Here is a 12,366-nt window from a genome sequence, read left to right as displayed (position 1 = left end):
CTCCAGTCTGGGTGAGAGTGAGACTCCAACTCAAAAAAAAAAACACACTTTTTTTTTTGAGGCAGGGTCTCATTCTGTTGCCCAGACTAGAGTGCAGCTCACTGCAGCCTCAGCCTCCTGGACTGAGGCAATCCTTCCACCTCAGCCTCCTGAGTAGCTGGGACTACAGACACATGCCACCATGCCCAGCTAGTTTTTTCTTTTTTTTTTTTTTTGTAGAGATGAGGTCTCGCTACATGGCCTAGGCTGGTCTTGAACTCCTGGGCTCAAGCAATCCTCCCTCCTCGGCCTCCCAAAGTACTGGGATTATAGGCTTGAGCCACTGCACCCAGCCTTAAACATTTTTTAGTATGCTAATTTTCAAATATATACATATATAATATTTTCATAAATGGAGTACAATGAATCCCATGTACCCATTACCCAGCTTCAACAATAACAGCATTCTGCCAGTCTTGTTTTATCTCTCCCCATGAGTTCTCTTATTTCTTGGATTATTTTAAAGCAATCCCAGACATCATACTAATTTACCTGTAAATACTTGAGAATTAATCCCCAACTGACTGTTTGATAGTATACTTTCATTCCTTTTTGATTAAAAGAGAGAATGGCTGCTGTTCCAGATCTGTGCATGAGGGTCAGACATGTCCACAGTATGAACAGACCATCAGTTGATGGACCCAAAGGTGTTTCTCCTGAGTTTGCTGTTACTTTATAGTGTATATGAGCATTTAGAAAGCCTCAATCCTTTCTCTCCACACTTTTCCTTAGGACCACTTCATTTCACCCTCTGCGTTTGGAGAAATCCTGTACAATAACTTCCTCTTTGATATCCCAAAGATCTTGGACCTCTGTGTACTCTTTGGAAAAGGCAACTCACCGCTGCTCCAGAAGATGATAGGTGTGTAGGATGCAGGTCTGGACCCCCCCATGCTGAACTAGAGATTGCAAAGGCCTGTGCTTAGTGCAGGGGAATTCAGGGCAGTAGGGCCGAGGAGTGCTGGGAAATTACTTAACAGATAACATGAGTGTTAACTCCAAGAGGTAAGTTGGCGGCAATGGGGAAGTGGAGACAAAAGTATGAGCTGTTCCTCAAGGATCTTGGTGTCTTGGGGAAGTTTCCTCTGGTGATAAGGGTAAGAACAGCAGTGATAACTCATCTATCTGTATTTGGGTGTGCTCCAGGGCCCCTGGCCCTCTGCCGAGCACTTCATGTGTGTTATGTCAGTTGAATCCTCACAGCAGCCCTATGAGATAAGTGCTATTGTCATCCCCATTTACAGATAAGGAAACTGAGATTAAAACGCAAGGGACTTGCCTAAGAGGACACGACTAATAAGGGGCCCAGCTGAGACGAACTTTCAAGCTCTTGTTCTTTGCTGCTCTAGTTCTTTGCCTCTTTGCTTCAGGGATGATGGGGCTGCCTCAAAATGTCATTGTATTGTTGCTGAGAGAAGATGGGGACAGAGTTCAGAGACAACCTCTTTTGGGTTGTGAAAGGAATAGGCATCAGCAGGCAGTGGGCTGGAAGGTTTGTTCAGAAACAGAAGCTTTGTTGGAATGCTACAGAGGGAGCACCCCAATGGATTCCTCTGGGAAGCGTGTGGCATTAGGCCCGGCACACAGAGGTGTTCACTCTAGATACCCCTGCCAGCCCTCCTTACTTTGAGATTGTAGGACATGGTCTTCTAAATACTTAGTTACAAAGCTAGTTATTCCTTATCATGATCTCCCTCCTTCCCCCCTTCCTTTTTTTTTCTAATGATAAAAATAATGTGTTAATTTAGAAAAGTTTAGAAGGATATAAAGTAAAAAGAAGCAGGAACGCAACTACCAAGTTCCTACCTGAAGCATAATTTGTTTATTTTTTTATTTCTGGTCTTTTTCCGTGTGTATTTTTTAACCATATTCAATCATGGTATATATGAAATTTTGTATCTAGCCTTTTCATTGGAACAACCTCTAGTTTCTCATTGAAATCTAATTATTACCTAATCATCAGTTAATCTGTTTTTATGTTTCCAGGGAAAGCTCCTTTATAATATTATTACAGACTGAGAGTATGGAGTGAGTTAGCAACAGAAGGCACCATTAGTTGGAAAAACAATTGTTAGGCCATTTTGGTTAGAGTGGAGCATCCTAGGAGGGCAGCAGCAGGAGACGGGGAGGGGGAAACTGGCGCCAGATTGGGAAGGGCTTCATGCCAGGCTTTAGCACTTGGGGAGTGGTATTGCTTGGTGGCTAAGAAGGCAGGTTTTGGGGTTGAATTGCCCAGTTCACATCTCAGCTCTATTCCTGGATATGTCACCTTGACCAAGTCAGTTAACCACTCTATGCCTCAGTTTTCTCATCTGCAGAATGGGAGGACTATCTCATAGCACGGTTGTAGGGATTAAATATGAGTTAGTGTGAGTAGAGTGTTCAGCCCAGTGCCTGGTATGTTACAAGCACTTGGTAAGCGTGAGCTTTTATTGTGATGAAGCCATGGAGCCCCTAGGAGCTTGGAGTAGAGTGAGGAGCCGTCTGCTAACAAGGTTAATCTGGCAGCATGCCTGTAGGGAGGGTAAAGACAGGAGGCCCTGTAGGAGGTGGGTACATCAGTGTGGGTTTGAAGGTGAAAGCCTGGCTGGGCTGCTGGGGTGAAAAAGGACATCCAGGAAGCAGACTGAAGCAGGGCTTGGTGAGGTCAGCTGGAAAGAGAAGTCTTAACATTTCTGGAGAAAACTAATATTGATTGCAGAAAAAGGCCTTTGGGAGGTGGAGAAGGGGCCCATGAGTAGAGGCAAGCTCAGCATTGGCTCTTTTGGGTGTGAGATAGCTGCAGGGGGAGATTCAGGTGGAGAGGATGTAGCGTCGGGGGAGCAAGAAAGCTCTGCCTGCTGCCCAGGTTTCTCATCTTTTGGGTCAGTGACTCCTTTGAGAATCAGAAGAATGCTTCTCTCCAGAAAAATGTATACCCCTCATAGATTTTGAGGTGTTTTCAGAGTTCTCAGAGCCGCAGATTGAGAACCATTATAAACTGGCTTATTAAAGAGAGCACCTTCTATGGCTCTTAGAAGGTGGTTAACACAAAAGATGTCAGGACCAGGCAACAAAAGCCCCTTCACTCTGTGTGTGTGCATGTGTGTGTTTGTGAGGGGAGGGGGGAATGGTACAGTGAAGGGGCCTGCAGTCAGTCAGTCAGTCTCTTTCTTTCTCTCTTTCTCTCTCACACACACACACAGTCGTGCACTCTCTCATACAAGCACGCATGCATGTGTACACACGCATTTCACAGCTCTCTTTCTAGCCTTGGAACAGAAGACACTACAAGGGGAACCCTTTAATTTCTATACCACAGAAAATTTTGGGCAAAGTGATCACTTATGAGAGGATTGGCAAGGGAGAGAAGGTGGGAGAAAGAGAACTGGTTGACTGTCTGTGGGCAGAAGCCCAGTCCTTACCCTGCCCTTTTTTTTAACTTTCAAGGTTGGTATTGTGCATCAGCAAGTATAATTTAGAAAGCAGGGCCTTTCAGTTAGACTCTCTTGGAGCTGCTTTGCAAACCAGAAATAAATTGGGCCTTGGCCTAATGGTGGACTGCAGTGATCTGTTTGGCAATATCTCCTGTTCACCCCGGGTTTCTGAACTGCTTTCATCTGAGAAGGGACATTTCAAAGGATGCCATTGCTGTTCTTACCTTTTTGTTATGTCTTTAAGAGATCAAAAGTTAGAAGATCTTCACTGTCATTGGAATCAGATAAAGGAAAGGAAAGGGACTCAGAAGACTCCAAGGATAGATTGTGAAATCTGATCTATATTGATGCTTGTAAAACCTAGCTGTTATTCAGGCTTTAGTGCTGGAAGGATCGTGAAGGAGTGCCTTCCCAGTGCCAGGTGGTTGGGATGCCATTGGGAACACAGAATGGCCCTGGGAGTTGTAGGAGGAGACCTCTCCTCATGCCTGGGTCAGAAGGCACTGCCTGGAGGGGTGACACCTGCCTTGTGGTAGAGTTAGCTCTGGGAGGGCACCCTACGCAGAGGGAGGAGATAGGATTTGTGTCTCAGGTTGGAGATGGTTCAAGAAAGGAATATAGTGTGGGAAATGGAGAGAAAGTAGCCCAGGATGCCAGCAGAGTCCAGATCTCATAGGGTCTGTTGTGCCATGATCAGGAATTTGGACTTGACCTTGAGAGTGGGATAGGAGGGTTTTATGAGGAAGAGCAGAGATTGGTAGGGAGATAGCTCAGTCATTCCTTGTTTGTCAGGAGTAGGAAGTAGGTGCAGATGGTCCGGACGCACCTTCACAGGTTGTGGGATTAGTACCCATCTGGAGGTGGGAGGCACTGAACAAGCCTGTGCTAGCCAAGCTCAGCCTTCTGGAATCCAGGAACAAAGTGGCATCAAGGAAAGTGATTACAGAAAGTCCAACCACCTAATGACTTGCTTACTCACCCAGCCCCATCTGGCTTTTGATCTCATTCATTTTTAAAATCCTCCGGGATCCAGCAAGGACTGCAGGGTCATCAGAAAGGAAACCAGGGACATGCCTGCCCAAAGGCAGAGAACAGGTAGAATTCGGAACATCCTGACAGTCAGCTAGCCTTAGATGCTAGGATTATAGTGAGATGAAGAACCCTGGCCAAGGGCATTGGCATTTCAGAGCATCATATACCCCAGCTAGCAGTGATCCTCCTTCCTTCCCTCCCCTCCCTCACTCCCTCACCATTTGGGCAGCCGGAACACTTGGTTTCTTTTTCAGTTACCATATGCTCTAACTTACACACTCATAGCAGCAGCACTTGGAGAATAGTATACACTCGGAGACAAGCTTCATCTAATAGGAATGACTGCAAATATGAGGTAAATCTACCTCCAGATCCCTCTCAGGCTTCTTACCTCAGACTAGGATGGATTAGTATGCCTAGCATTTCCGAAAGTGAAGGATACAAGAATTTCCAAATAAATTTTTCCCTGGTTCATGTCCCGCCTGGGCAGTGAGACCTCATCTCTACAATAAATCAAAAAATCAGCTGGGCGTGGTAGTGCATGCCTGTAATTCCGGCTACTTGGAAGGCTGAGGCGGAAGGATTGCCGGAGCCCAGCAGGTCGAGGCTGCGGTGGCCAGGAGCGGCCACTGCACTCCAGTCTGGGTGACAGAGTAAGACTCCAACTCAAAAAAAAAAAAAAAAAAATTTTTCCCTGGAGTTCCTCACATTTTTGGAGGTGTGGCCTGGCAAGAATCCTGGATTGTTGTATCCAGGTTTCTTGAGCAAAGAGATCATAGCTCCTAATTTTCCTGGATGACTAACTCCCACTTCCAAAGCTGAAGCTGTCCTAGGAGGCACGGTGCCCAAGTGTATTACTCCCTGGCCACAGCAGGGTGAACCGGTTTGACCAGGGCAGGTGTTTTACATAATTCACTAGGCAGAGGTGCTTAAAAGGTTAAATTGTACTGAGCAAAGTCCCTCCCCTACCCTGGGGAAGTTTCTAGGCTGGGCCAAAACTCATTGCCAGCAAGGCCTGGGGCTAGGATAGGTTTAGGAAAAGGGAGGAAGGTCACAGAACATGGTCATGACTATTTGTAATGTTTCCTCTTTGCTGTCCTCCACCTTTTCCCAATTCCAACCTATCTCTTCTCTTTTTAGGAAACATCTTTACCCAGCAGCCAAATTACTATAATGACCTGGATGAAACCTTGCCCACCATCCTTCAGGTACCAGCTCTTTTGCCCTGCCCAGGGGAGGGTGAACTTGGGAAGCAGACCCCTCTCCTTCAACTTAATGGTATTCCTTGACTTTCTTGAAGAGTAGAGCAGGAGGTGGGTGTTTATTCTCATCTTTTTCTCTAACCCATCTCCCAGACAGTCTCTGTGTCCTACCCCTGACCACATCCCTTCAAATTTGCCTTTTTCCCATCATGAATAGGACTAAAATCTAAGGACTGCCTGGCACTCATACAAAAAGAGTTTGGCCTGTATTTTGTGTTGCTTGCCAACAACCATATGCCTCCAAGGATATCCCTCTGAGAGACCTATGTTTCTCAAATAAGAGCTTTAAAGTTTTACAAAACCATTCCAAAATAATGTTCATTGTATAAAATTTGGAAAATATTAAATAACAGAAAGGAGTGTGACTCTACCCTCTATAATCTCACCACCCCACTCTTCACAGAAACTTTTGGAGTAGTTGTATGCTAGTCTCTTTAAAGACAGTGTTGCCAGTTCAGTACTTAACATGATTTTATCATGGGCTCTATTTTTTCCTCACTATTGATTTTTCTTTTATTTTAATACAGTTTCCATAATTAACCATCTATAGAAAATTTAAAAGCTATTATTTATTGCTAAAGGTATTTCTTAAATGTTCATTATTAGATACTTGCCCAGTCTATCCAGTCAAATAATATCTATAGGAGTGTGGGAACTTTACATACGTGTTGACTTTTTTTTTTTTTTTTTGAGTCAATCTACTTTGTTGCCCAGGCAGGAGTGCAGTGGCATGCTCACAGCTACCACAGCCTTGACCTGCTGGGATCAGGTAATCCTTCCACCTTGGCTTTCCAAGTAACTGGAATTGCAGACGTGCACCATCACACCCAGCTAATTTTTTAATTTTATTGTAGAGATGAGGTCTCACTATGTTGCCCAGGCTGGTCTTGAACCTCTAGGCTCAGGCAATCCTCCCACCCCCACCTTCCAAATTGGTGGGATTGTAGGTGTCTGCCACCACACCTGGCCCTGTGTTGTCTTTTTAATATTCTCCACAATCCCGTAAGAATGATGCTCCCATCACCCCCATCTTAACGGTTTTTTCTCTGACCCTGCTTTCTGAGAAGATCACTATCTCAACCAGTATCCTGGGAACATGGGTAGGTATTCCGAAGATTCCAAGGCAGTTTTCAAATCACCCAGCCCTGGCTGTGAGCAGGGGTTCTAGCCCTTGTTGAACAGGGTGTGGGAGAGTCCCTTCTTGCCTTTCACAGGTCTTCAGCAATATCCTCCAACACTGTGGCTTGCAAGGGGATGGGGCCAGCTCCACACCCCAGAAGCTTGAGGAGAGGTGCCGGCTGACTCCCAGCGACATGCCTCTCCTGGTGAGGTTGCCCTTCAGCCCAGCCTTTTTCCTTCTGAGTCCCTCTGGCCAGAGCCTGGTGGCCCCAAGACTGGGAAAATTGCCCTGATAGAGGACCCAGCAGCTTCTTCCCCTGCTCAGAGTCCCTTTACCCAACTCAGTGAGCAGCTATTTATTCCCATCACTCAGGTTTAGAGCATGTTCAGCAGGCTTGCATTTCTCTCTGGGAGCTTCACTTACAGAGTAGTGGAAAAAACTCGAATTCTGTGGACAGGGGTCTAGTCTTCACTTATGTCAGATCAACAGACCCATTCATATGTTATTCATTAAGCCAGTCATTCATTCAGTAAATTTATGCTGAGGAGCCCCCAGCATGTGCCAGGCCCTGCACCAAGCCCAGGGGAAAGCAGTAAGCACAAGCAGACATGCTGCCTGCTCTCATGGAACTTGGAGGCTAACAGGGATGACAGATAGAAGGCAAAACACTCAAGGAGCCTGGATGTGTTTCTAGCACTGCACTAAGCTCTGAAGCTACAGCAGGAACGAGGCATCTGGAACCTGTGATCTCATTTCAGAAGGACAAATGTAGGAGCAAGTCATTTTATCCCTCTGAACCTCCATTTCCTTATTTGTAAAATGGGCGTCCTAATAGCTACCCAGTCTACTTTTCAGAGTTGTCAGGAGAACCAGGAGTGTCTGAAAAGGCACCCCATGTTTTGCATATCTTCTTTAAAATGTAAGGAAAGTGGTGGTTTGATACTCTTGTCCTCGCTGGAATGTTCCTTCTCTGTATCTTGTCTTCAGATTCAAGGGTTGGTTTTTCTTTGGCTTAGAAGAGAGAATCGTATTAACTTAGAACTAGAAGTCACCCTAGACATCACTGGGTAAAAGGCTGATAGAGCTACGGCAGCAAGACCTGAGGCTTAGCAAGGCTAGGTGACTGCCCCAGATTGTGCTCCTAGAGATGGACCAGCCAGGCTTTGCCCAGGCCTTCCAGTGTCCTCTTTCTCCCATGCAACATCCTGCCTGTTGGGGACCCTGAGTCTGTTAACTTGTCTCAGACCGTCTTCAGATCTGTGTGTGGAGGCAGAAGAGAGTAATACAGTATTTTCTTTTGGCAACAGGAGCTAAAGGACATTGTTCTCTACCTTTGTGACACCTGCACTACACTTTGGGCCTTTCTGGATATCTTTCCTTCAGCTTGCCAAACCTTCCAGAAGCATGACTTTTGTTACAGGTATGATGATAGTGGTGACTGTTAAAGTAAAAGTTCTAGTTCACATACTCATTTAACAAACATTTACTAGGTTCTCAGAATGCGCCAGTCCCTCTTCTAGCCTGGGAATGTGGCAGGGAAGACAGATAATGCTCCTGTTCATGGGGAGCCTGCATTTTAGAAGCACTCCCATTTTTGGCTAAGATCAGGACAGGGGAGGGGAAAAAAATAACACAACCAAGAATAGGATAATTTTGATTCTTCTTTGTTTTGTTTCAAAGCCTCTATTGTGGGCAGGCACAGGGAGTGATAGTAAGAAGCAGTTTGAGGACTTCAGCTTCTAGCCCAGGGGAGAACACATACAAAGAAACAACAGGAGTGCTCCAACATGTGGCCAGCAGCTGACCCTCAAAAGAGGTCTTGAAGAATGAACAGGAATCTTCCAGACAAAGAAAGGTTGCAGTGTTGGGGAGGACATTCTAGGCAGGCAGAGTGAAGCATGCAGTGGCCCAGAGTGTTCTGAGGAGAGCCAGGGAGTGGAGTGAGTGCAATATGAGGCTAGGGTGGGGACACCAGGACAGCAGGGAAACGAGCTGGTAACAAGAGCCAAATTTGCGTAAGTAGGTAGAAGTCAGATTGTGAGAAGCCTTGAATGTACTGGCAGGGCCTTTATTCTATAGGCAGTGGGGAGCCACTGGAGACTTTATCCGAAGAAGTCACAGAAAGATCCTGCTGGGATGGAGACAGACATGGAGGAGAATATGGGACAGAGAGGGCCCACTTGACCCTCTGAGCACCATGATCATCTATTTCTTGTTCAGTAAGAAAGGGGTACACGGACCTGGGTCTTCCCAGGCCAGGGTGAAGGAGCTGGCGACCTGCATATTGCTTGGCAAACGTGGGTGCCAGCCTGTGCCCAGTGGCCTCTGGTTGTCACCCTTGCCAGGTGCCTCTCCCTACCATTCATAGTCCGCTTCTGGGAGCTGCCCAACTCTGTCCACCCAGCTGCTTGTCCATTCTGTCATTTACTCTCCTATTCAACAAAACATTTATCTAGTGCTTACATGTGCCAGAGATGGCAGCTGGTGCTGTGGCCCTTCCTTGATCGCCTCAGCTTGTGAAAATCAGACATTAGGATTCATCAGCCTCCCAGAGTATATTAGAATAAAGTGCTAATCAGCTAATTAGCATTTTCCCCAGAGGAGAGCGGTCAGGATGGGACTATATGTAGCTGTCCACTTTTTAAAAAGGTATCTTTTCTCATGATAAAAGTGTCATATGCTTGTAGGAAATTTGGGAAATACAGAAGAATAGGAAATTAAAATCACCATGAGATTGGGTGTAGTGGCTTACGCCTGTAATCCCAACACTTTGGAAGGCCAAGGTAGGAGGATCACTTGAGACCAAGAGTTTGAGACCACCCTGGGCAAAATAGCAAGATCTCGTCTCTATAAAAGAAATTTAAAAATGGCTGAGTGTGATAGCATGTGCCTGTAGTCCTAGGTACTCAGGAGGCTAAGGTGGGAGGACCACTTGAGCCCAGGAGTTCACGATTACAGTGAGCTATGGAAGCCACTTTACTCCAGCCTGGGTGGCAAAGTGAGACCCTGTCTCTAAAATTAATTAATTAAAATCACCATTAGAGATCATATTATTCTTAGAATTTTTATACCCTATTTATTTTCACTCATCTTAGACATTTTCCCATTTTGTTAACGTGTCTCCCCAAATGTGGCACAGCCTGGTTTTGAAAGGGTCTTTAGAGATGTAGGGATTAAGTTTTAGAAGAGCTCGCTTTCCTGCAGGGGACCGCAGAGGCAGAGAAGAGGCTGCACCTAATCTCAGGGTGAGGAAAAAGAGAAAGAAGCACTTTTAACTAAAAGTGACACTGCCTTTGACCCACAAACAGCCTGGGACTGGCCCAGCCTGTTCAAACTGTGCTGGAGGCCAGGAACACCCTGCTGAGCAAATGCAGCCACCTCAGTTCTCAAGAACTCTCTGAAGGGAGCTATAGTTGGCCATGCTCTGTTGCTTATTCCTCTCATAATAACTTTTTTCCTTCTTCCTCTCACATCTACTCAAGTATATCTGAGTATATCTCTTTCTGTCCTTTATTATTATTTTTATTTTTAGAGATAGGGTCTCACTCTGTCACTCAGACTGGAGTATAGTAGTACAATCATAATTCACTGTAATCTTGAACTCCTGGGCTCCGGTGATCCTTTGCCTCAACCTCCAGAATAGCTAGGACTACAGGCACATGCCACCATGCCTGACTAATTTTTTTTTAATTTTTGTAGAGTCGAGGGATCTTGCTGTGTTGCCCAGGCTTGTCTTGAACTTCTGATCTCAAGCAATCCTCCCACCTTGGCACTTCAAAGCACTGGAGTTACAGGCATGAACCACTGTACCTAGCCATGCCCTTTAATTTTATGACTGAATAATACATTCTCATGATTCAAAACTCAGTAAGATATACCCTGAAAAGTCTTGCCTTCCCCTCCCCCCCTTTTGTTTCTCACACATAGCCATTGTCATTAGTTTTTTTGTGGAATTTTCCAGAGAGATGCTTATGTGTATGAGCAAATATGCATATTATGTATCTCCTCCCTTTTAAAAAAAAAAAAAATCTAATGTTGGCATGTTATGAGTATTATATGTACTGTTTATATTTTACTTTCTTTTTCTTTTTTTTTTTTGAGTTGTATTCTCACTCTGTTGCCTCGGCCTGCTGGACTCATGTGATCCTTCTGCCTCAGCCTTCCAAGTAGCTGGAACTACAGGCACATGCCACCACGCCAAGCTAACTTTTTGATTTATTGTAGAGATGAGGTCTTGCCAAAAGTTGCCCAGACTGGTCTCCAACCTGTGGGCTCAGGCAGTCCTCGCACCTCAGCCACCCAAAGTGCTGGAATTATAGGCGTGAACCACCGCGCCCAGCCATATATTTTACTTTTTTACTTAACAGTGGTGCTATAACCATATATAAAGCCACTCCCTCTGTCTTTAGTATGACTGAGTAGAATTCCAGTGTATTGGATGCCACACCCCATCCATGATCCTTTAGGTTTTTTTCAGTTGTATACTATTACAGAAAAATACTACAAAGGATAACTTTGCACACATATAATTTTCTACCTTTACAAGTACATCTGAGGAATAATTCCTAGAAGTAAAATTGCAAGGACAGATGGTATGCACATTTTTAATTCTCATAGATCTTGCCAAATCACCCTTCATAGGGGTTTGTTCCAATTTACCCTCCCACTAGCAATGTTTCCTGGCAACAGCTGAAACTGTTTGGGCCAAACTGTCCTCTCTGTCCTCTTCTGGTGTTATGCCGTGGGCCTAGCAGGGCCTGCCTCTTTTGGCCTAGTTACCCTCTGCTATGTATGGCACTACAGTAATACAGACTTGCCAGAAACCAGCCAATTAACAGACAAGCCCAGTACCATCCTAGGCACTTAAGCTGTCTGGCTTTGAGTTAGTGTTAGCTTAAGATGTTTGGAGGAAGAATTACACCACAACAAAGAGGCAGCTTCGTTTTCAGTTATCAGGGCAATATATTCCAAGTGCAAGTGCATCTAGTTCTGGGAAGGAGGAATCCCCATGGGTGAGCACAGTGAGAAAGTTCTTGGGGAGGAGGTGGGCCTGGAATGCTGCATGAAGGAGGAGGAAGAGGAGGAGAGCTATGGCTGGTGTTAGCCTGAGAGGAAGCCAGAGGACTATGGGAGCGTTGATTTCTGGCCAGACAGTGATCAGCTGTGTGGCTGGGGTGGAGAGTTTGAATTTGAGTTGGGAAGTGGGGGTGTGAGGTTGCCGAGGTGAGAAGCAAGATTAGCCATGCCGTTCCAGGTAGAGATATATCAGGAAGATTATGGTTTGCTGTCGTAAGAGGTAGGGAGCTGCTAACAGTCATCTTCCTTCCTTCCTTCCTTCCTTCCTTCCTTCCTCCCTCTCTCTGTCTCTCTCTCTTTCTCTCTCTCTCTCTCTTCTTTGTCTCAGTGTCACCCAGGACAGAACTCCTGGGCTCAAACTACAAGGTTCAAACAGTCTACCCCTTCTAAAGTACTGTTTTCTTTTTTTTTTTTTTTTTTT

General features: G+C 45.4%; 1 protein-coding gene across 1 annotated transcript in view; it reads left to right on the top strand.

Annotated features, from left to right (window-relative positions):
* Positions 1 to 12,366, top strand: part of ASCC2 (activating signal cointegrator 1 complex subunit 2) — a 45,092-nt gene that overhangs the window by 13,221 nt on the left and 19,505 nt on the right. The window contains exons 5-8 of the mRNA XM_021718121.1: positions 772 to 901; positions 5,628 to 5,695; positions 6,964 to 7,074; positions 8,177 to 8,289. Of these exons, the coding sequence (XP_021573796.1) occupies positions 772 to 901; positions 5,628 to 5,695; positions 6,964 to 7,074; positions 8,177 to 8,289 (422 nt within the window). The remainder of the gene's footprint in view (positions 1 to 771; positions 902 to 5,627; positions 5,696 to 6,963; positions 7,075 to 8,176; positions 8,290 to 12,366) is intronic.

The sequence above is a fragment of the Carlito syrichta genome, unplaced genomic scaffold, assembly GCF_000164805.1.
Source record: "Carlito syrichta isolate Samal-C Ts95f unplaced genomic scaffold, Tarsius_syrichta-2.0.1 Scaffold311843, whole genome shotgun sequence".
Taxonomy (NCBI): Eukaryota; Metazoa; Chordata; class Mammalia; order Primates; family Tarsiidae; genus Carlito; species Carlito syrichta.
This window is presented reverse-complemented; position numbering and strand designations above follow the sequence as displayed.